A 24,933-nucleotide genomic window follows, 5' to 3' on the forward strand; every position below is an offset into this window, starting at 1 on the left:
TTAAAAATGAGCTCATATTAAACATTTGATATATTTCTGTGTTTTTATTGTGATTACAAAAGCTTATGAGATTTGTATTTTCTTTCTTTAAATAATTTCCCAGGTTTTTGACTCTTACTTTGAATAAGACCCTTATACTGAGAATCATGTGTTTCCTGCCCTCCAGTGGTCACAGTGTGAAACTGCATTTACAAACGTGTTACAGGTGCTCAGTCTGACACACACTTTCCTGGTAGTTCTTTCAAAATAAGAGGGGAACCAGTCCCATAGACTCCCATGTTAAATCCTTACAGCAGTAATAAACATGTTTACAGCCGGATACACAAACTGTTTGGGCTCTGTGGATCATTTCCCCGTCATAACAGCTGTTTGTATAACTCACCCTCTAAAGTTTGCATTACTAGGGGCGTGGCCTCTTTGACCGGCAGGTGGAAGTTAATACAGGCGGCTGTAGCTGCTAGCTTTCTGCTAGCGTCACCTGAACTGGACCTCTGGACCGTGTTTGTGCTGTTGGAGCCTTTTGGAGCATCTTTCATGACATCATCAGATATGTCACATCTCTGCTATGAGGTTACTATAGCAACAGGCCGTCCAACAAGGCTGAGCTCCAGTTTCAGCGATGGAGTCTGCGGACAGAGACTGATGACCACGCTTTAATTTTGAAAGACCGGAGCTGAGCAAGAGCGTTTCCTGTCGGGTTTGTTGTTTCCGGTGTGGATGCAGCTGTTGGAGGTCCCAGCATCAAAATGACCAAGCTGCAGCTGCTGAACGCTTACCTGACGGAGCGGCTGACGGTGGTGGTGAAGGAGATCCTGGACGTGGTGGAGGACACGGTGGCCGAGTACCGGGAGGAGACTGCCAGAACCAAGCGGGAGAACGAGAGCCTGCGGAGGCAGCTGCGGGACATCCTGCTCCTGGAGGCCGGGACCGAGTGGCTGAGTAAGGGCCGAACTAGCCGGCTAGCTCCGCGAGAGAACGCGCATTCAGAACTGCGATGAAAATCCGCCTGTTTAATAGAAATACGCCGTTTTAACGTTAAATTCAGGCTTAACTGCAGATTTTCACGGTTTTATGCGTTGTTAAGGACGGATTTGTGTATTCGGCATCATTCAAACCGTCTGATTTTACCGACATTTTTACGATAGATGTGACTTTCTGTCATTTTTCGTGTCAGTTCCTTTTTGCCTTCGAGCCTAATGAGAGTCACCTGATGTAGGTAGTCATTTCACTTTTATTCACGCAGTGTTTTCATTTAAAGTTTATTTACACAACGTATCTCATTTACCCCATTAAAAATAAAGGGGGGGACACAGCTGAGCATTAAATTGACAGACTGTCACACTGACTTTGGTATGAGGAGCTTTGCGTGAGGTGTCAGTTGGGGAGAGCTGACTTTCAGGAAGTTTGAAGGACTTTCGGTCATTCGGGTTTCTGTTAAAGGGGAATTCCGTACATATTTACGGTACAGCACATTGAACTGTAAAAAACACACACACATTTGCATAGAAACCAGACGGTGAGCGCAAAGGAGTTGTTTATGTTCGGTAACCTGTGAAAATATGTCAACCTCTAAAATAATGAGGATAACTGGCTGACGCCTGGTGGCACTACTGCTTAACATGGAGCTGTTCTGCTTTGTTTTATGTCCTGTTTTAAATATTGAGGTCATAAGTACATGTATCCCTGTGAGCTAAAAAAAAATAAAAAAAAATTAAAATGGCCCCACCCACCTCCTGTTTATGACGAGCAGCCAATCTGAAGACAGCTGGCTTAGAGGACAAGGGGCTGTCACTATTCAGGAGTGACAGTGTAACACAAAGGGAGCTTATTTTGAAATGTAAATCATGCAAAGCTTTTCTTGGGGCCCAAAAACAAGTGTAAACTCTGGAGCTCCAGGTGTGAGTCGAATGTTTCTGCTGACGTGCTGGACGTCGTTCGGTCGCATTAACTGTTTGCCTTCTGTGTTTCAGAGTCCACCAGGTCCAGTCTTGGTTTGGCGGCTCCCGACCAGCCTGGTGAGCCCGAGTGGAGGCCTCGCTCCGAAGAGCCGGACTCTCGCCCGAACCCACCCAGACCGCCGCCGCCTAACGTGGACAAGCCCACCCATGAGCAGGTGGTGTCTGTGCAGCTGCTGGCGGTCCACAGCGACTCCTCTCCGGGGCCGGTGCACCTGCCTGTGGAGAAGAAGCTCTTGGAGCTGCGGGACGTGGCACCAAAGCCTGACCGTCTACAGGAAGCGTTTGGGAAAACTTCACCTGTCACCTCGCACTCCTCCCTAAACCCTCCCACTGTCTCCGTCCCCAAAATTCACATTGAAGTTCCTGCAGTGCTCAGGGAGGAGCCCCGGGCTCCGCCCCCCGCGCTCATCAAAGCCGAACCAGAGGAGTACAGCGTGAGCAAGCCCAAAGGTCGCACGGACTCTCTGACCGAGGCCGCAAACGGTGCCGCCGAAGAGTTCTGGAGCAGGGCGGAGGCGGAGAGGACGGTGGTGGTGGTGCGCGCTGAGAGGCAGGAAGCTGAGCGGAGCAGGAAGTCCTCCCAGGAGAAGCCGGCAGCCGGAGACAGCACAGCCTCCGCTTTCATCCCCGAACTTGTCCATCGCTGCCCGCGCTGCGGTGAGGCCTTCGGACAGGCCGCCAGCCTCCGCCTCCACCTGGAGCAGAAGAGGAAGACCTACGCCTGCGACTGGTGCTGCAAGTCGTTTGCGCAGTCGGCGGACCTGCGGCGTCACCTGCGCACGCACACAGGGGAGCGGCCGCACCGCTGCACCTTCTGCTCCAAGAGCTTCAGCCAGAGAGGAAACCTGCGGCGTCACCTGCGCATCCACACGGGCGAGCGGCCGTACAGCTGCCCGTTCTGCTGCCGCACCTTCAGCGACGGCGACACCATGAAGAAGCACAAGCGCACGCACTCGGGAGAGAAACCATACCGCTGCGCGCAGTGCGCCAAGACCTTCACCAGCGCCAGCGGCCTGCAGATTCACATGAAGAAGGACATGTGCTTTGTGGCTAACGCCTGATTGGGCGCTTCGGGAATGGACGCCGTTAAGATAGAGCGGAATGACCGGGCAGAAATGCTCAGACACAGCAGCCAATCAGTCATCGAATGAAAGCTGGATGTATGACCGATGACGTCACTTTGCAGGGATGCACCGGTCTGATGTTTCAGACAGCTGAAGCCGTTTCAGGTGTTCTGTGTTTACTCGCGTTAGCAGCAGGCGAGCTGGCGCAGCAGAGAGCACGCTAACAGCGACGGTGGGCCGGCAGCGGTTCGTGCTGATGCACCCACAGATTTCTTTCTGTGTGTAAAACTTCAAACACTGCTCAGCGATGGCGTTTCCCATCCCAGCTTCTTCTCTTGTGTTTTAGCTTTTAGCTCCCTGCTAACATGCTCCTGCTGTCTGCTCCTCTCCATGTGTGAGGAGGCGCAGGAAATCCTCCGCACTCAGCTCCAATCAGAGCACCAACTTTATATTTATGTATTTATCTGTCACTCGGTGAGATTAAAAGTCACTTTTATTGCGAGCGAGTGACGGACCTGCCAGCAGAGGGCGTTTTAACCCCTTATCACAGGGGTGGGCAATTCCAGGCCCCGAGGGCCGGTGTCCTGCAGGTTTAGGTCTCACCTTGGGTCAACACACCTGAATCACTTGATTAGTTCATTACCAGCCTCTGGAGAACTTCAGGACATGTTGAGGAGCTAATTTAGCCATTTAAATCAGCTGTGTTGGTTCAAGGACACATCTAAAACCTGCAGGACACCGGCCCTCGAGGCCTGGAGTTGCCCACCCCTGCCTTATCAGCCAGTTTCATAACCTGAAACAGTTCCTGTCGTGTAACAACGGGCCGTGTTTTAGATTTTACCTTCGGCTTTTATTCAGATTATGTTCTGGCATCATGAAGCTCACTCAGACATTTTAGGACTTTCCAGAACTTTAAGTAAATGTATTTAAAGCGTCGGCAGCGATGAGCCGTCTTCGTGCTCGATCAGTTTCTGGGACAAATCCTGGCTGATGGAGATTTTTCCCGGATCGTCACAGTTTGTGGGCTTCTGCTTTTTAAACACTGACCACAGATCCCGGATCAGAGCGACTGGCGGTTGGAAGAATCCGGTCAGTCTTTAAAAAAATAAAAGCTCACAAAGCACAAACCATAGAATTAGACGTGAAGCCTGCAGCGAGTGTTTCAGCTGCTGTAGGCGACGCTCGCTCTCTGCCTCCCGGCGAGGAAACTTTAGACTCGGAACACCTGAAGCCAGTTTTTCGTGGGTGAAGCGTCGGATCGGTGCGTCCCTGCTGCTGTCAGCAGATTTACGGATTCATGTGAACAACAGAAAACTGGTGAAGCTGTCGGTCAGATAGCGGCTGACCAATCAGAGCAGAGGATGTGACTGAGCTGCAGCTGTGAGTCTGTAGGTGTGATCAGAGCGAGCTGCAGCAGGAACTGAAAGTGAGACGCCGCGGGCCGACGTGTGAAGACGTGGGCGAGCGACGGGAAACTGCAGAGGATGAAGAGCACGCTCCTCCTCGTCCTCCCGTCTTTGACACGGTTTCTCTCTAACGGGACTTGGCGGCGTTTGAAGGCAGCTACGTGGACATCGTTATTTATCTATTTATTTTCCTCGCGGGTCACTTCCTGCGTGGCGCTTTGTTTCTTCTGTTTCCATCACAAATATACCCGTCTGTTATCACAACTGTCTGCTTACTTTGCACCACGAGGCGCTTCCTGAAACACCTCACTGAGCTGCCAGTTCGTTAGGTACGCCTCTACCTTAAGCTGCCCTCCCCGACCAGCGTTATCAGGGCTCACCTCCGACACTGTGCCAGCATGGAAGCAGCTTAAGAGTCCTGAAGGGATATGAAAGGAAAATAGACTTTAAACTCACGAATGAGGCCGTTTGTGGACAGGAAGTTGACAGGTAAAGAGGTCGTGGTGTGTGCTCGGGTGGCTAAAGGGTTAAATGTGGCTGTTAATAAACGAGGTAAAAAGACACACGTGGACCCTGACTCTGAAAACTAAAAGTTTTATTTTGACTCAGTGAGGCTAAAAAAGTCAAAAGAAAAAAACCTGATGAGGTGACAGGTATCAGGACATCACACGGTGTGCAGAGCACAGATTTGCCACCAGAGGGCAGTATATGCTGAGGGGCTGGTAACCATGATGTTTAGTGAAATAAGACAGTATAACAGCTGAGCATAGAGCCGTGACATCACACTGCGAGTGAAGTGTTTTCTCCATCTCAGTGTTTTGGAAGTGGGCGGGTCTGTCTGTGATTGACAGGTCTCCGCCCCTGGTTTATTATTCAGACGTTCACTGAGCTCAGATCAGCTGAGCTCATTTTCTCAGGTCAAGTCTCTCAAATCAGCGATCCTGGTAAAACTCCTGAGACCCACCTGAGCTCTTCAAATGTATATAAAAGCATAAAAAACTGCCTCCACCTTTGAGACTCTGTTAAACTATCAGATCTGACAGATTTCAAGACGCAGCTTTTAACTCTGAGAGGAAAGTAACTGAGTTCATGACAAATACCATGTAAGTCAGCGAGTACAAACAGCTGCTCTGCTTTAGGATCAGATTTTAAAGCCTTTATTCAAACATTTCATTCCACAATCTGTGAAAGTGTGCATGCTCCTTGTTTCCTCAGTTATTCCCAACAGGACGAACGGAAAGGCTGATGAAAAACAGGAAATACAAGCGAGTGAATTTTTATCTGAATTATGCTGAAGCTCCCTAATAATGATCAGTGCTAGCACCTGCACAGCACACTCACCTGTCCACCGTGTTTACCTGCAGCTCACAGGAACCAGGTGGAGTTCATGTCTGCACCAGGTCGGCCATCACATCGTACAGTCTATTTATTAAGGTTTCAGTGCTTCTGCTGAAACCGCCGTCAGAGCGTCAGCTCATCGGCGCGGCGTACAGAGGCTGAGAAGTCCTGAAGTCCCGCCTCTCAGGAGACCGTCGTGCCGACTCGCTGTCGGGGCCTAACCTGCGCTGAAGACGGTCGCGTTCAAGACCAGGCATCAACAAAATCACCTACTGACCAATCAGATCGCTCCGAGTGCAGGTGTAAAAAGCTGTTTTGTTGGTCCAAAAGCATCAACAACATCAAACGCAGCATCTGTGTGTCGACATCATGTTAACCTGTGAGGTGAGCAGATCTGTGTCGGTTCACTGAGCTGAGAAACTTGGAGCATCTGTTTGATACTGGCTCCTCCTCCTCAGAGGAAGAGCTTCCCAGAACTAGAACTTGCTCTTCCTGGACTTCCTGGTTCCTGATGTTGAACAAAAAATTGAAACCTTTCTGAGTTTGTTGTGACCCTTTCAGATTATTCTCAGAGTTGAAGCTGCAGCATCGATACAGACGACACGTTAAACACAGTCCAGGTGTCTTGCTGTGCTTACCTGATGAGAGCTCTGCTGCATTCAAGGCCCGTGGTATATCTTCAGCCCTGTGTCAGATACAGATGAGGTGTTCATTGTAAATTGGACGTTTTGTTACTTTGAGTTTAGAATTTTAATTTAAACAACAAGTTTGGCTTCCAGCGATGTAATTGAGATAAATTATTGATATATTGTTGTCATATTCTCTGTTCAGCACTTCTCTGTCCTGTGGCAGCTCTCGTTCGGTTCACATTGATTCATTTCTTTTAGTTTTGTTGGCTGAATTATGAGTAAAGTTCATAAATACACAATTTTTCCAGATTCTTTGATAAATATGAGTCTTGCTGTAAGAAAGCAGCCCTGCTTCAGCAGCTGATGTGAGTCAGAAAGGTAAATCACAATAACATTTCTATAAAAATATGAGCTTGTAAAAGCCGGTATTAAGCTTGGATCTGAAAAAAGATTTTGTGGAGCTTTGAGGTGAGTTTGTGTTGCGTTAGAAGGTTCTTCACATTTATAAGCTGAAAAAGCTGCAAGTGTGGTTTCATTCATCCTGCTGCCAGAATGAACTCGGCTGACAGACGGCAGCGTTCGAGCTGCTGTTGTGCTTTCAGGCAGCAGGGGGCGGCGTGGCGCCAGCCAGGACCATCCCGGCGCGAGAACAGATCCACACTCACTCTCCTGTCTGCATTGCATTCCAAATTTATTGTTGCATCGTACATACAACACCTGATAGAAATGTAAGAACACCTGTAAAGCACGAGCTTAGTGTGTAAACAACGATATCGTATAGAAAGCCACATTCGTACATTCAGTCGTGCATAAAAGAAGACCAACAACAGCGTAAACAGGAGAGTCTGGAACACGAGCCGTCCCTGAAGCTCTCACTTCCATTAGAAAACAGGCAGGCGGAGTATAGAGATATAAAGAAGTATATCAACATATTGCATCATGCAACAACGAGGAAGAACCACTTGTATTGATATATCGTCATCATCAGTCGACGGGATGCATTTTGTTTGTCACAGTCTTACTGGAGAGTGCAATAGAAGTGTGATCCGTGCGTTATGACTCATCAGAGAAGGAAACTGATTTTATCCCACACAGTTTTCATGTTGAACCTGCTCTGGTTAGTGTCTTTAAACGATGTCAGGCACTCTGGTTTCTCCCCCTCACAGCTGGAGCTCCCCTGCAGCGTTAAAGGGGACCTATTATTGTCACATTATGCTCAGCTTTACATTTTTATTCTAGAGTAGCTTTGCATGATTCACAGTTTTTAAAAATTGTCTTTGTCAGAAACAAGCTACTGTCTCGTTAAGGTTCCCCTCCCTAAAAGCCCACTTTCTCCTGATTGGCCTCTATCTGGAAGCATCCAGAGCTTCTGAGCTAATGATTGAGGATAACACGGTGTGTATTTGAAACTGTCGATCACATTCTCCGATAACCAAACCTCGTTTTAAAAGCAGCGCCGTGTGTACCAAATGTAGCTACGAAATGTAGCTACATTTAGCTACATTGTACATTTAGCTACAATGTAGCGACATTGTAGCGACAATGTTAGCTACATTGTAGCGACAATGTTAGCTACATTGTAGCGACAATGTTAGCTACCAAATGTAGCGACAATGTAGCTACATTTCACTCATTCAATAGCTTTATTTGCTGTATCTGTCGTCTTGGTTGGAAAGTTGTTCCAAAAAATGAAAGTTGTGCTAATATCAGAGACATTAACGTCTGCTTCACTCGCTTCTTGAACTTTGAGGAGATAATTCACTGTCATAGGCCTGAACCTCGTGCTCTAAAGTCTATTTCTGATCCCAGCTAGCTAACTGATCAGCTTCAAGTCAAGAGCTGTGTCCCAAAACGTCGGCTGCGTCCTCCTGAGGCCGCATTTGTAGACCGATTACGTCACAGCGACGCAACGAAGGCTGTCCAAAATCGTAGACTCCGACAAATGCGGCCGACAAATGAAGGATTGATCATGTGTGTCCTTCATGGTCCACTATATCCCAGTATTCATAGTGCGGCCCAGTCAATTCCAGTTTCCAACAGTGGTGGCAGCTACTAAGTTTTAATATTAATCGTATTATTCTTTCTGGGTCACAAAATAAAGCTTTAACATATTTTCAGGTGAGAATGTAGCTGTGTAAACCTCAAATATCTGCTCGTTTTATCAAGACATCGCATATTTGCAAAAGTGCTCTGACGTTTTCAGAGACGTCTGTTACCCACCAGCTCGATCGCTGACCGGGAGCTCGAGGGTCACTGGAGCCGACGAGAGCAGCGAACTCAAAGCTTCATCGTTTTCAGACCCCCTGTGATCTTTCGTTACTCAGGTTAAACGTGATATATACGTCACTCGGATAACCTAAAAATGTAATTGTTTGGCTTTTTTCAGTGTTTTATTTGTTCGTGAGTAAATCGGTTTGGCTGAGATCAAAGTTATTAGATTAGATAAAATAAAACTTTATTAATCCCTCAGGTGGATTCCTCCGGGATTTTCACACAGCTGAATAAACGTCAAACAGAAAACCGATTAAGCATTAGTGTGAGACGGTCGAGAGTTTACTCCAGTGTCCTGTTATATTTTAGATAGCAAGGAGCAGACGGCCGAGTTTATTAAACTCCACCGAGACAGCAGCGACGCTAATCAGAAGGCTCGACCGTCCCATTTCACAGCCTCGCACTTCCAGCCTTCGAAGGACCCGGCCCCCGTAGACCGCGAAGGCCGGGTCCACCGAAGGATGCAGCCTAGGTTTTGGGACACAGCTGAGTTTTCATCAACAGTATTAACAAAAGATGATGTCAGAGTTTCTGCCTTTTTTCTTCTTCCAAAGCAAAGAAATTGATCCGATTCTTTCAGCGAAGACAGAAAATGTATGTGTCTGCTTTATTTAATGCTTTAATAAGAGTCCACTTCACGTGTGCAGACTCGTAATGCTGGACCGTGTTTGTTCCTCTTTCTCTTTGTTAGAAAGTCCAAGAAGGCTGGCACTTGTTGTGTTTACATTTCTGGCATCAGCACAACTTTCATTCTGGAACAAGTCTCTACATAGATAAAAGATGGTCGGCTGTCGGTTATTCAAGATTAAAACATCTGGGGGGCAGGTCAGTAAAGGCACTGGACTATCAGCTCGACAGCATCCGGGAGCTGGCAGGTTAAAGAACAGCTGAGGTCTGAGTCAATCTTCATTGGCTTTGGGAATTTCAGAGAAAGGTCTGCAGTCCAATGTGACCCAGTTTAAATACAGATGAGCTGTTTCTGCAGAACTAAGCTGATAAACATAACTTCCTGTCACAGAGGGAGAGGCATCCTAACATCTTAGGACCAATAATTAATAACCAATAATTAACTGGTCCTGGTTTAAAGATTAATCCTTTATTTAACCAACTATCCAGCAGTCCCAGTGACATGTAAGCATCCACGTGACTAATCACTCGTGAGTGCAGACAGAGTAATCGAGGGCGTTACCTCCACGTCTGCACAGCGAAGTGAACCTGCATTCTTTGTCATGGCCACAGAAAAGGACCCTCGCCTCCCTTCCTGCTGAGTTTATGTGTCAGTCATTAGTTTCAGGTAAAGTTAAATAAAACCATAAACTTATTTTTAACGTATCTGTATATATGTGAGAGAATAAAACTGCAATAGATCCCCTTTAAGACTGGTGGTCACTGCTGTGGATGGAGTCCTCGCTGACGCACATGCTTGAGTCACCACAGAGTAATACATATGAACAAAAACTTTTACCAGAGATTATTTTAAAATGCAGTTAGGATGATATTTGCACGGTGCTCTGCAAAATAAAGCTTTCCATCCAAACTCCATCAAAAGTGTTTCTGGCCCCAAACCACAGCTACAGTAAGGAAAAGCACCCCGTCAAGTCTTTTCCCCCAACAACACACATGAAAAGCTACCCACTGATTTAAACAGGTCTCATTACCACAGACGTAATGTTACACTGGAGGCGTAACTGAACTGAAGTTACATTCGTCATCATTTTCAACCAGTTTTTACCCACAAAACTAAACCAAATGATCCACGACAGCGAACAGAAACCCCACGCCCTCCGTGTGACGGCTGAAACTCCCTGAACCCATGAGTTAAAACACCACCAACTGTAAGACTCCACTTTACACCAGCAAACGTAAAGCTTCACGTTGTCCATATTTTGATATGTTTCATCTTTAAATGGGTTCAGCTTCCTCTCCACACGTTACTCCACGATGCCGAAGCACATCGAGCTGAAATATTCCGTTTATCAAAACGCCGACTTTCAGTTCAGACACGTTATGGATGCTAGGTCGGTTAAAACTGAAATGAAATTTGGACTTTTTGTGCAGGAGCAGTGGGAAATCATTCAGAGCGCCTCCTGCTGAACTGCCGACATTTTGTGTCAAATGGGATTAACAGGAAGTGGATCAGCTCAGCTGTTCTTTGCTACAAGTCCATTAGCTTTTTAGCTAGCTAACGTTAGCGCTCAGTTTCTCCCAAAAGCTCTTTTAGCCGTTAGCTATAGTGCAACACAAGACACGTCCATGCATGTTTCTCACAGTCTGGATTATACGTACATGTAAACCTGGCACAGCATGCTGTGTAAGTACTGCAGGACTGAACTGTGCTCGAGCAAAGGAACAACAGTTCAGTGTAAACAGAGAACAGAGATTTTCTGACTGCTTGACTTTCTCGTTTTTACTTTTTAAAAGAGCACCAGACACGTAATGCACAGGAAAATAACATGCAAATCCATTTTAGCCTTAAATTCCACACATTTTCTCTTAACTTTGATGAGTTCTTATGATGGCGAATTAGGCCAAGAGAGGGCAAAAATCACAACTAAGGGGCTCGGCAGAGGAGCGAGATTATGAGAGAAAAAATGGCAAATTTACAAGAGAAAATATAAAATTACTAAAGAAAAACAGCAAAAAATATGAGAAAAAAATTGTATATTTACTAGAATTTAAACTTCTCCAAAAAAAGGAAAATTCAAGAGGAAACAGAGAAAATGTATGAATAAGAATGGAAAAAAAAACAAGGACAAAAGTCTTTTGATGTGAAAATATAAGAAAACCAAACAAACTAAAAAGAAACAAATACACAAATTTTATTAAAAATGGGCAGATTTACAAAAGAATTAAGTAAAATTTAAAACAAGCTTCATGAAAAGCTGCCAAAACATGTCAAAGATAATATTAATGTTTACAAAACGTTAATTTTTTGTGGCAAATTTGCAACTTTTCTCAAAACGTTTGAGGTTTTTGTTTTAATTTAATTGTAATGCCTCTTCCAGCCCCTTAGTTTCTGTAAATGTTGTTTGCCATATCGCGTCACCGGAGAGTTCCACCCTTCATGAGTCGGGAGATTGACCCTGTTTTTTGATGCTGAGTGCAGATGTGACGCTGCTGATGGACCCAACGGCCTCTTTGCTCCAGATGACTTACAGATCAATAATGAAGGCACACCACCATGCTGCTCCGGCCTCGCCCTGCTCTCATGGCGGCTCATATTATAATACACTCGTCCATTAAGTTACCGCTGTTTCCTGTGCTGAAGTCGCTCACGTCTGTGCTGTAAAAACCCCGAGAATCTCTGTGAACATGGACGGCGACTGTCTGCATGCGTGGACGCCGCTGCTCGGGGTTAGTCGTGGCTGAGGGTTCGCGGCAGCTCGTTGGTCAGGATGTGCCACCGCTCCACCCTTTGGCCCTTGTTCTTCAGGCAGTCGGTCCAGTGACGGAGGGCGTCGCCCTGGGACTTGGAGCTCAGACAGACACCACCTGAACAACAGGAAGGAAGCACAGGAAGACTTCCTGCAGTTAGCGTAACAGCCTCGCCTCAGGTGTCCTCTCTGGCTGTTTGAGGACAAACATGAGAATACTAACAGAGTAGGAACCGTTTATGAAAACGGAAGAATTAAGTCAGTAATCCAGATGGTAACTGTGATAAATATGCAGTGATAAGCTTAAACACACTAATCTCAGCATGTGTTAGACTCATGAATATTTACAGCAGTTTTTCACAGCTGAGCCAGAGGACGATGTTAAACTTACTGAGACACTCCACGCAAGTACAAAACACATTTCTGACAACTTCCCAAGAAGCTGCAGGGTTCGGGCGAGTGGCGGATGGGGCTGATCGCTCGCTCACCTATGAAGTCGTTGGAGCGGCCCAGGTCGTAGTCCCACACTGTGACCTCCAGAGTCTTGTTGGCCAGCTCTGACAGGGAGATCTCATAGAAGAACTCCTGCAGTGAACACAGAAACAAGAGGAAGAGATGCAGGGATGGAGTGCATACGGGGCTGAGAGGTGGTCCTCCACGCTGGGTGGACCTGCAGCTCAGATGAGGCAACCAGACCCTCCAACCCCATCAGGAAGCTAAAATTCACTGATTGGTCAGATCCACCAATCCTAATTTTACAGATCCTCCTCGCTTTGACCCATCGAGAACTCTGCGGACTTCTGAAGGTGTTCTCTGCCCTCCATGGATCGGCCTCATTTTCCCAGCAGACCCTACAGTTCCTCAGTCGGATCGAGATCTTGGGACCAAGGCCAAGTCAACACCTCAAACTAGTTTTCCGACCTGTTCTCATCTCTCAGTGTTGAAAAGTCGTCTTTGTGGCATTGTTCAGACCAGTCTGTCACTCCCACCTTGTCTTTGTCGAGAAGGTGAACCCGGGGTACATCTGGAACTTGGTAGAGAGACCCTGTTTGGCTTTGAAGTGCTTCAGGAGGAACTGGAAGACAATGCTGCTGGAAAATGATGTCTTATTCATCTCTCCCATGACCTCCCTGAGCCTGGTTCTGCTGAAGGTTTCTTCCTGTTAAAACCTGTTAAAAGGGAGTTTTTCCTTCCCACTGTCACCAAGTACTTGTGTGATTGTTAATGTTATTGATTCTCTGTATTATTGCAGGGTCTTTACCCTGATTAAAACTGGAATACCCTGATTAATTGGCCGCCACCACATGACTGGACTTTTAACACCTAAATCACATATTCTAAGTTTGTTTTTTGTAATAACTTCACCAAAGTCTTCTCCTCAACAAAATGTTTCTAGCAACATCTATTGATTCTTCAAAGCAATACATTTTACAGTTTCTTCCATAAAATTAGGAAATAGTGTTTGCACTTGAATTTTTTCCATCACCAGCTAGAAAAACTCATTTCGGTGCCAGAGAAGCGCAGTCGGTCTATCATCCGCCGATGTGGGAGAAACACGAGTTATTTCCTCTGAGAGGAAAACAACATGCAGGAGATTCATCCTCCAGCGATGGCGTTGGCGAGCCGGACCCGATATAAATGAAACTTTAACCGCTGAGGTGAATGGAGCGAGCTTGTTAACAGCACTGCTGTGTGAGGGCAGAGCTCGCTGCCGTTCGACCGAGGGGAGCAGCTGCGGGGATCTTACCTCGTTAAATTCGGGGTTCAGGGTCCTTTTCATCACGGCCGTTTTGTGCTTGGATTTCTTCTCTATGTCGGGCTTCAGGTATCTGACAGCAGAAGCAGAAAAGGAGGAGAAACATCAATATGTGTGTCTGCAGAAACTATTAATATACAGAAATATCTGCAGAGCACTAAAGTTTCAGTGGAAAAGTCCTGTGAATGCTGAGGAAGGGGATAATAAATAAATAAAGACTGATTAAACAGATCCGTTCAGTTACTCTGTTTGGGAGTTTCATATCATATCAGTGACTTGGAGAGGAGGTGAATGTTTCCGTTGTGTGTGGTTGCTGTTAATAAGAAATGCATTAATGAGAGAAAACAAAGTGATCTGAAGTCATAGACTGTAAATGAAGCTTAATTAAACGAGTGTGTGGGAGCCCGAGGCGACAGTCGCTCTGCGCAGGATGAATTTCATGCTGCTGTCTGATGAAATCCTGGAAGTCATCGTTATTGAAGCTGTAATGCAGAAATAATCGAGTCAGTTTTACAGTGCTGACTGCGAAGTGATTAACCCAAACCTAATCATGCCCCGAACTCTTAGAGCAGAAGGTAAAATGATGCTCTGAGGGGCTGTACAGACGGAGAACAGCCAGATGAAGGCGAGGAGAAACTGTGAGTGCGGGCAAAGCAAAAGTCGATCTTTATCGGGATGTGAACCTCCCAACCAGGACTGGTTGTTCTGGCTGCGTCTCCGTTTGTATTCAGCGAGCGTGCAACAGGAAAAAACAAAAAAACAACAACTGTCGTCCTCTTCAAAGCGAGCGTAACCTCGAGAGGAAACAAAAGCAGAGGAGAAGCTTTAAGCTCCGGCCCCCGGTGTTTCCCTGTGACGGAGCCGAGACGCCACTCGCAATGCTGTCTCCTTCACGCTAATTATCCTTCCTGCCAGGAAACAGACGGAGCTTTTAAACAATAACTGCTTCCTTGATTTGCAAAAGTTAATAAGATGGCAAAACTCCAGCTTTTAATTGTCTTTTTCAGGCAGAAGTGTCGGGTTAAGTCCTCAGCGATGGCTGCAGGGAGGAAACCGCAGAAAAAAAACAAAGAAATCTTTGTTTCCATTCTGGACCAACGTGCCGACCAGCACCACTCACCAGCCCTGCTTTTAAACAGTTACTCAGGGAGACCATTATCTTTTTGGTTAACGGCCAAAATGCTGAAACATTGACAGAAGCTTTTCCACAAAAAGGCACTTCACTGCTCAAACACGCCAAAATATCTCCAAAATATGACTTTTATTCTTTAAATAAATATATCTGGCTGGAAATGCAAAAGTTTAGGTACAAATTAGGAATTAAAAAGCTCTCACTGACTAGAAGTAACCTCTTAGTGCCTAAAAGCAAAACACATTGAACTAAAAAAATATTTTTAATGTGTCTGAATGAAGACCTTTTGTTTCGTTATACAAAATATATTTACAGAAGAATTTTTTATAATGAGCGGCAGTTCAGATCAGTTCAAAAAGACTTTTTCTGATTCCTTTGGAGAACTCTGAGCTTTGTCTTCACTCTGATCGCTTAATCTGTAAAATTCTTCAAAAACGTTTTACTGCTGAAGACAGCATGAACACAGGACTGCAGTGCCCCCTGCAGGTTATGGTTGGGATCTTTTTCCACCTTTGGGACATAAAAACTAACGATGAAACCTGCAGTCCCCCTAGTGTCCAGCAGAGGCAGCCGTGAGTCAGTTCCATAGACTGTTAAAGCTTCACAGCTAGGGATGGGTACCGGTATCCGGTGCCATGATGGCACTGGTTCTGACATAAACGGTAGTAACCAGACTGAAAAGCAGCGCACATTTCGGTGCTTTATTTCAGGGCTTTTTTTTCCTGAGCTGTCATACACTTTAGATTCTAGCCAATCATTTTAAGTTTCCGAGGATAGTAGGCGGGTCCAGGTACGTGCGTTCTTTTAGAGCAGAGCTACAGATTAAAAATGCCCAAGACGAAGCGGTCAAAGTCTGGCTGTACTTCACAGCAAAAGATGCAAACTCAGCAGCCTGCAACAAGTGCTTTAAGCTGATACTGTGATACTGTGTCAAAGGAGGTAACACCTCAAATCTGATGAAACACCTGGCGACGCATAGTGTTTTTTTAAAAAGCCGAGAAATGCGCCGTATTTGATAGCTTGCTGCGAGACCTCACACCGAGCACATCTACTGCAGGTGTGGTGCCTGTTATCGGACCCGGAGTTTGCAACATCCCCCAAAAACACGAAGAGGAGAGTCCTGGCCCCTAGCCCTGCCAGTGTAGCAGAAATGATGAGGATGATGATGCAGCAGCAGCCGTTCTTCTCTGCGTGAGCAGCTTAATGTTGTTCGTGTGTAATTTACGTTGAGTAGGCTAACCACGTTATTACATTAATGCATGTAAGGTGAACTAGCAAACATTATCATAGCTACATGCGGCTGTCTTCTTGTTTGATGGCAGATACTCCCTTCACCCTGGCCAAAAAGGCTAAAATGACCAAAGAAAAAGAGGGAAACAGCTGAACATGAGAGGTTTAGGACAAAGTTTGTGTTTTTTCCATTGTTTAAGCACTGCTTCCAGCCAAGAGTGATACCATATATGCCCCATAGCTGCAGAAAAGGCTAATATTGTTATCTTTTTACAAAAAAAACAGCTGAACATGAGAGGTTTTTGGACAAAGTTTGTTTTTTCCATTCTTTAAGCACCGGTTCGAGCACCGGTTCGAGCACCGTTTAAGCACCGGCACCGTTTCAAAAGTACCGGTTTGGCACCGGTATCGGATAAAACCTAAACGATACCCATCCCTATTCACAGCTGAAACAAACAGCCTGATACACAAACTGATTGGTCTAAATCAGACCCATCCACAGCCAATGAACAGCACCGTTCATGATTTCAAAGGAAAATGAATTTAGTCTTGGACTCACACACACACACACACACACACACGCACACACACACACACACACACACGCACACACGTGGGGCTCTTACATTTTCACGTAGGGGTCGGAGAATCCGTTAACATCCATGGCTGCCAAGTGGGCGCAGCGCTTCACGCCCACACAGAGACCCCCGTTGCGAGGACCTTCACCTCCACCTTCTACGGCTTTATCCTCCAGACTGACCGGAGGCAGGAACTGAAGGGAGAGGAGAAGACGACCTCGCTCCTCCAGGCTGTGCAGCTGCTCGTTCTCCCACTGCGGACAAGATTACACCGTTATCAGGGAAGTCGTGTCAGGTGCGTCATGTGACAGCTCAGGTTAGCCTGGGATGGTTTTCACGTGTGCAGAGGACGATGAAGATGGAACTAACTCATCATTAAGCTGTTTTCTCACAGCACAGGAAGTCTTTCTGCAATCACAGCCACCTGGTGGCCTTCAGGTAGAAGCAGGGTTTAAGGCATTTACGCTTCATTTTAACGTCCATGGTTTAAACCCTTTACCCCAGCAAGCAGTAACGTTCAGGGAACCTTTCGGGAATGTTCCCTGAAGATCCTCTGGGTTTTTTCACCGGGTTAAACAAATGAAAGTTTTAGGGTTGTAAATGTAATAAATACAAAAGCAACGAATGTGCTACTGGACATGTAGATTTGAACTCAGCACCGGGTGTTCATCACACCATTGCCAGCTGCCATTAAACCCCAGAGAAGAAGAAGAAGAGTCTCCCAGCCTTGTTTTCACCAGGATTATGTGGAGGAGGCGTTTTTCCACACTGAGGCTGAACCTGATTCTGTCGCAGTGTAAACGTAAAGCAGCATGTCTCAGTGTGATGATGTCACCCTCTGACCTGGTTATGTCTTCATAATATAACAAATTATATTTATAATTATGTTAATTATTATATTATTATAGTTATTAACTGCAGACCTGTAAGCAAAGAGCTGAAGCTCTTCATCATCCCGTACGTGTCGGAACAGCTGGGAACATTTCCCTTTATTTTCCTGTCAGTGGGGAAAGTATGTTAGCTGTTATCAGGGCTCGCTTTACATCTTTATGCTTTCTACATGCTGACAACACACAACAATCACAGTTTCTATGTTTTAAGGCCTTTTTTATAATCATTTTTCCACCAATAAATCAGGACGTTGACCTCGGTGGATGGAAGGAATTTTAATGAGTGTTAACATGAGCTCGCTCAACACGCCCACAGAGCTTTATCAGAATTCATTAAAATGTTTTCAAGCTATCGCCTTTGCAGACAGAGGGACACACACACACATATCCTCTCATTGCAGAGGTATATGAGCTACAGCGTGTAAATGGCCTGCATTTGTGAAGCGCTTTTCTAGTCCCTAAGGACCCCAAAGCGCTTCACACTACATCCAGTCATCCACACACACATTCACACACTGGTGATGGCAGCTACATTGTAGCCACAGCCACCCTGGGGCGCACTGACAGAGGCGAGGCTGCCGGACACTGGCGCCACCGGGCCCTCTGACCACCACCAGTAGGCAAACATGGGGTTAGTATCTTGCCCAAGGATATTCAGCAGAGGTTTCTCTGAGCTAGTCTCAATTTATGCTGGACATTGCTGCCATGTTGGCCATGTTTGTGATTCTGCGCCAAATCACAACAACAGAGAAAAACCCAACAATCATATGACCCCCTATGAGCAGCACTGTGGCGACAGTGGGAAGGAAAAACTCCCTTTTAACAGGAAGAAACCTAGTAGAGATAGTGTCTGTCTCCTGAATCCAAACTGGAAGCTGGTTCCACAGAAGAGGGGCCTGAAAACTGAAGGCTCTGCCTCCCATTCTACTTTTAAATACTCTAGGAACAACAAGTAGGCCTGCAGAGCGAGAGCGAAGTGCTCTGATAGGGTGATATGGTACTACAAGGTCATTAAGATAAGATGGGGCCTGATTATTTAAGACCTTGTATGTGAGGAGCAGGATTTTGAATTCTGGATTTAACAGGAAGCCAAAACAGGAGAAATCTGCTCTCTCTTTCTAGTCCCTGTCAGGACTCTTGCTGCAGAAAGAAGTTGAAGACTTGAGGAAAGTTGCCTGATGTGAATCTAACATCGGACGCTTTGGATTAATTTCCCTTCGGAGCTTCAGTTTCTCCTGCAGGGCTTTGGTGCTTCAGCTGCTTTGATGGTTTCGCTTCAGGTGTTTCAGAGTTCATATTGCAGACCGGCTCCCACAGGTGAGAACGCTCTTGAACCGGGAACCAGAGAGTCGCTGTGACATGGAAGCCCTGTGTGTTCTCTTTGAGTGTGAGGCTGCCAGATTTATAATGACCGCGTCTACAAAGAGCTCTGTTCATTATTTCCACAGAAGAGGCCACGCTGTGAGGCAGGAATGCTGTTTTTGGCCTGACAGGTGAGGATTTCACATCTGTCACAGTTCCCTGTGTGTCAATGAAAGCAAAGAGTGGCAGTGATCCAGAGTCCAATACCCATGTGACCTGTGGGAGTGGGCACAGGCAGCGCTGTCAGGTCTGTCTGCTGTGAAGCACTTTGGTCCACGAGCTCTGAATGCTGACGCGTTATTGCAGTTTTGTCTCTGTCCTTCGCCACAGCAGCTTTTAAACCATCAGCTGTGATCGAAGTGCAGACATGCAGCTTTAATCCAAGGGCTTTATCCAAAGTGTGGCATTAAAATTCGACTTATGTATTTCTGACATTTTTATGCACAGTCCCACAGCATCAGAGGCTCAAACGCCATCAGATGATCGCCTGACAGACAGTTTCAGGTCAGCCCAGTGCAGCTGATGCTCCAGTGGCGCAATCGGTCAGCGCGCGGTACTTATACGACAGTATTCAGCAGAGCGATGCTGAGGTTGTGAGTTCGAGCCTCACCTGGAGCACAGGTTTTACTCTCAGCCTGAACCAGCAGGTGAAGAAGGCTGAGTCTTAGGAGGCCATGTGGGGGTGGGGAACTGCAGGTTTTAGATCTCACCCTGGGTCAACACACCTGAATCTAATGATTAGTTCATTACCAGCCTCTGGAGAACTTCAAGACATTTAAAACAGCTGTGTTGGATCAAGGACACGTCTAAAACCTGCAGGACACCGGCCTTTGAGGCCTGCAGTTGGACGCCCCTGGTTTAAAGGTTGGTGGTTTGATCCCTGGCTGCTCTGGACTGTGGGCCAAGATGTATGCAACAAGGATGCAGATGGTTCCCTCTGCAGGACTTCAGGTGTAATTATTTTGCCACAGATCCACCTCCTCTGAACTTTCACCTTCCTCCTCCTAACATCTGACCCTCCTCCACCTCATCTCTGCTCCTGTAGTCCTGCTGTCCTCTACAGAGGCCACAGTTTTATCCTGAAAGGGTTGAAATTACTGCACATTTCTGAAACCTTACTAAAACGTAAGTCCAAGATTCTCATATTAAAGAAACAAATAATTTTTGTTTCTTTAAAATGTTCCCACAGATGGAGGAGGTCAAACAGACGCGTCTCCACAGCGATGGCGTTCGTTAAAACTCGTCTCACAGCAGGTCTTCGATTTGATCTCTCTGATCACGGCACAGCAGAAGGTACGAAGATCGATAGTTTAATCCTCCGTCTCTGCCTCGCCCTTCTCCCGGGGGGAGCTTTCCTGTCTCCGTCAGATACCACGGGTTCACTCCATCACTCCCGCCGTTCTCATTACAGCCCTACAGAGCGCGCTCACAGTTTATCACCTGGACCTTGGCCTAATTCACACTTCGACCTTTCACTGTGCTTTAAAAAGACAAAAGCTTCAGTTTGGAACTCTGTGAAGGGAAAATGAAAGGGCAGAGATTTTATTTAAGCCGTGTACTAACCGCCTCCTACGGTCTGAGTTGGTATTCAGCTCCAGCGAGCTCACTTTCCACCATTTGACACGAAGAGCTGCAGCTAAAAAAAGGAAAACAGGTCGGGAATGAGCAGATCGATGGCTTTTACTGGGAATCAGCAGGGCCTGGCAGGATTTCTCTCCCGCCCACCAAACAGAGGGAGATGCACTTTGTAAACACTCCCAGCTGAAATCAGAGTCTACAAAGTGAAACTCCCATCCACACTTCAATGACTCCTCTGCTGCAGGAAATGTCATCACACCGGAGGTTCACGTTCCAGGTGAGTGGGTGACGTAGAGCCGGCGCGCAGACTGAAGCTTCCACGCTCGACTTTGAAAGGGAAAGGTCTGAGCTGCACGGGTCATCCAGATAAACCGGCAGCAGGAAAGGATTTAAAATCTGCTGTTTGATGTTTTCCATGAGACTGAAAAGCAGCAAAAGCACCTGAGAGACGGTTTATCACGCTGCAAACTCTGCTTCAGTGTGCTTCACCCAACTTTTCGTGTATTAAATGCTTTTGACTGCCTCGAACAGCCTGTGGACTGATCTCCACGTGAACGGCTCTGTGAATTTTCCACTTAAGTCCAAAAAGGATTTGACATCTTTCTTCTACTCCCAGCATCAACACGGAGTTCACATCAGGAAGGAAACTATGGACTGATGTCGACAGACGTTGACAGAGGATTCAGTGAACGTCTGGTTTCAGATTCAACCCTGAGCTGTCTTTTGGTAACGCGGCTGAGAGCTAGCTCACAGTCACGCAACGCAGACGGAAAAAACATGGACGAGGATTCGGGGCTCGGAAACATGAAGTCAGTGCGGTGCTTGAAGCTGCGTACACACCAGGAGTGACCTGATAACCCGAGACCGCAGAAAGCAAACCACATTCAGTGACATCAGCAAAAAACCGCTTGTGACAGGAAGTGGCGGGACTCCGATAGACGTTTCTCAGATTTCAGCGGCGCGAGAGAAAGAGCTACCATGAATACATTAGAGTGTAACCTAGGCAACGAGAGCCTAGAATGTCCATAAGAGAGCAGCTGCTTGGTTGCAAAGCTTTAGGGAACGTTCCCTGAAGGCTCCTTAGAGTTCCCTTAGAGATCCTACAGAAACAACCTTCAGGGAACAGTCGGAAATGCAACATTTAGGGAGCCTTTAGGGAACGTTCCCTCAAGGTTGCTGTTTGCTGCCTTGAGGGAACGTTTGCCACCAGGTGGCGATGAAAGACTTCCCACCCAATAGAAGTCTATTTGAACCTCTGACCTCTGTATACCTGCTGGGTTTATCTGCCCAGTCACTTGTTTCTGGTCACACTGAATAAAAACTTAAAGTTTATTTCAGCTCCGTCATGCTGTGTTTCAAAAACCTGAGGTGTGAAACTGCGTGCTCAGGTCCAATGACTCCAATGAGCCTGAAAATGAGGCGCTCCTCCGAGTCACATCACAGAGCTGCACATCAAGGTTTCACCGCAGGGCATCAGTGACCAGCGAGTGATGTCACGGCCACTGCGTCTGTCTTTGTCTGTGAGACGAGGTCGCTAACATCAACTCATTCTGTGTTTTTCACAACAGGAAAAACTTGAAGATATTTTACCAGCTTGAACACATTGTTTCTTTTGTTGTTGGTGGAAATGTGAATGTACTGTAACATAAACTGATGCTTTCTCCGTCTCTCGTCATCACATATTACGCTGTGAGTACATTTAGCTGGATTAATCAAACCAGTTTGTCTGCATGGCTGAAGACGCCAAAACTACAAAGCCAAAGTCATGAGGCTCTGCAGCCCCAACTCCTGCTTTACAGCTGCAGGGGGAATTTAAACCATCTTCATCCAGCCGTCCACATAAAAAATAATAACTATTAATGGCAGAGCAAACATTAACTGCAACACATTATGATGTGTAATAAATACTCATGTCTTTTTTGAGCTGAGGGATGTAATTATACATATTCTGTGTCACTATAATTAGTTTAATTGGACTTTTTGTGTAAGCCTCTAAAAGGGAAAACACTCAGCCTTTTAATTGCACTGCTAATCAATCAAATTACTTCATTTCCACAGAGAAAACGTGGAAAATGAGCCCGGAGAAGGAGCTCCTCTAATCCCCGGAGAGACTCCGAGCAGCTGTGTGTGTCTGGGTTGGATTTTCAGACTGAAGGTGAGTCATTAGGTAAAGATCTGTTTGTCTCCGCGCTGAGGCCAATTGGCTGAAAACAGCAACAGTAAAACACCCCCGAGCGTCCGTCTTTGTGAAAACACCTGTACGACCGCAGAGGCGAGCGCAGGCGGCTAATGAGCTCGCAGCCCTTTAAACAAATAAAAAAACAACAGCAGCAGCGAGCTGAGCCTGCGTCGTCCACGCCGCGTGAATCCAGACTAATCTGTAAAAGAGTTCGACTCGACGCCGAAGCTCATTTCTTTCAAACGAAGACACGGCTCTGAATACATGTTTCTTTAATCAGCCAAAGACAGCAGCCCCTCCACCATGTTTTTAAACGTCACAGACGGGAAACATCCAGAAAATCAGAACAGGAAGTGCACATTCAACGCGTCAGCGTCAACCAGCAGGACGATTAGCAACAAGTGAGAATCAGGGATTTATATACCTAATCTGTATACAGTGATATAATCATATATATGATTATACATATAGATGGATTAGGATCAATCAGCTCTGTGCTCATACATCAAGTTACTTTTTGCACAACACACAGTGATTGTTGCACTTTTCTGTTGCACTGTTGTGTCTTTCTTTTGGGGGTTTTTGTCATGTGTAGCACCGTCGTCTTGGAGGAACGTTGTCTCGTTTCCCCGTGTGCTGCACGACGTCACATGATCACAGATGCAGGTTTACAGGTTCATATTTCAGGTTTCTTGTGTCGCCGTCAGGACCCCTCACGTGTCGCTTGTTGTTGTTATTATTAGCACTGAGACCTCGTTCTGGTCATTTCTGATGGATCATCACATTTTATTTAAATCATTTTTGATCGTATCTTTAGGCTCTTTGTTGCCAGCCGCCCGTCACCAGAACACATCACTGCTGCCTTTTTCTTTACCTGAATCTATGAAAAATGCCAGAGATGACACAGTCTGACATTAAATGGTGGTAAAGTGATTCCCAAAACTTTAATACTAAATGTTGACTTCGAAGAACTGTACAAACTCTGGATTTCCAGGTACGATCACACACATCTCCTGTGAGATGAGGTGACTCGCTTCTTTTGCACATTACTGTAATATCCGAAGCTGTACATGACACTCGGTGCATTATTAGCGATCAGAGCACACGGTCATCCCCTCGGACATGTGCAGGTACAGTTTAGTGACCGACGCGACAGACTTATAACACGAGGTCCCGAGGGTCCCTGGGGTCGGTGGGAGGGCATCGTGTTTCAAACCTGCGGCTCGGAGACGCCCAGAGGTCCTGAAGGACTCATCCAAGAGAAAATGAGAAGTAGTTTCAACTCATGATGGTTTAATTCACTGGAAATGATCTCAGTCAGAGAGCGTATAATGAGGACTAATTCAGATAATGGGTTTCACTCCGCTCTGCCAACTTTATCTGCCCACATGGAGAGGAGTGATGAAGAGCGCATCGCAGAGAGCAGAAATGAACCTCTGAAAATAGACTCAGAGCCCCCGAGCGCCTGACCCGCTGAGGCCCAAACATAAATCACCTGTGAGGTGGATAACGCCTCATTTTAATATCAAAACGCTCTCAGCTTAAAGCCTGTCACCAAGTTCCCTGTGTGACATCACTCTGCTTGAGTTTGCTCCTCAGACCACGGCAGACAGACTGGGCTCAGCACAGGAGAACACATCAGGGACACACGTGGACATCAGCCCGATGGCCGGATCAGGAAGGTCTGCGGACGATTCCAGAGTCCAAACCGGAAAACTAAACACACATCTGCACCGAGTCTGCGACGCCACATGAGCCAGTTCTCCTTGTGTGTAAATAAAAGTGTAATGTAATATAAAATGTTTATTGTCACATCTTCATAGATGGTTTTGCTTTTAAATGATTGTAAAGGATGCACTGACTCGTCTTTGCTGCTGATCCTGGATCAGTGAGCTTTTCCTTCTAAACCACCTTCACAGCCTCGGTGTGACCTCCCGGGAATCTGTGAGAGACACGTCAGGATCTGAAATCCTCCGAGCAGGAGGAGTGGGCTGTGATGAGGTCACACTCCTTCAGGAAGTCTCACTCCCTACATTTCACACACGGGCCACGAATGTGTCTGAAAAAACAATCAGGAGTCCAGAGTTGTCAAAGTGTTTGTGAGGGCAATGTTTCAGCACCAAAATCTGCCCCTTGGCTTCCACCTCAGAGCACAGCAGCTGGGATTCATGTTGTTTTAACTGTGATG

General features: G+C 46.3%; 2 protein-coding genes, 1 long non-coding RNA gene and 1 other non-coding gene across 4 annotated transcripts in view; 3 read left to right on the forward strand and 1 right to left on the reverse strand.

Moving 5' to 3' along the window:
* Positions 1–646: 646 nt before the first annotated feature.
* Positions 647–3,666, forward strand: LOC120733542 (zinc finger protein 358-like). The gene is made up of 2 exons (XM_040031817.1): positions 647–939; positions 1,971–3,666. Exons 1-2 carry the CDS (start codon positions 747–749, stop codon positions 3,017–3,019), a joined length of 1,242 nt encoding a protein of 413 aa, XP_039887751.1. The 5' UTR covers positions 647–746; the 3' UTR covers positions 3,020–3,666.
* A 36-nt stretch (positions 3,667–3,702) lies between these two features.
* Positions 3,703–7,205, forward strand: LOC120733544. The gene is made up of 2 exons (XR_005695850.1): positions 3,703–4,917; positions 5,793–7,205. It is a non-coding gene; the product is annotated as an uncharacterized LOC120733544 (long non-coding RNA).
* Positions 7,206–10,875: 3,670 nt separating this feature from the next.
* doc2a (double C2-like domains, alpha) overlaps positions 10,876–24,933 on the reverse strand; it is a 62,645-nt gene continuing 48,587 nt past the window's right edge. The window contains exons 8-11 of the mRNA XM_040031819.1: positions 16,785–16,990; positions 13,788–13,869; positions 12,529–12,625; positions 10,876–12,158 (exon numbers count right to left, since the gene is read on the reverse strand). Coding sequence (XP_039887753.1) covers positions 12,022–12,158; positions 12,529–12,625; positions 13,788–13,869; positions 16,785–16,990 — 522 coding nt within the window. The 3' untranslated portion in view covers positions 10,876–12,021. The remainder of the gene's footprint in view (positions 12,159–12,528; positions 12,626–13,787; positions 13,870–16,784; positions 16,991–24,933) is intronic.
* On the forward strand, positions 19,513–19,606 carry trnai-uau. Its single transcript has 2 exons — positions 19,513–19,550; positions 19,571–19,606. It is a non-coding gene; the product is annotated as a tRNA-Ile (tRNA).

Source organism: Simochromis diagramma, unplaced genomic scaffold, assembly GCF_900408965.1.
Source record: "Simochromis diagramma unplaced genomic scaffold, fSimDia1.1 OVJJ01000228.1, whole genome shotgun sequence".
Classification (NCBI taxonomy): Eukaryota; Metazoa; Chordata; class Actinopteri; order Cichliformes; family Cichlidae; genus Simochromis; species Simochromis diagramma.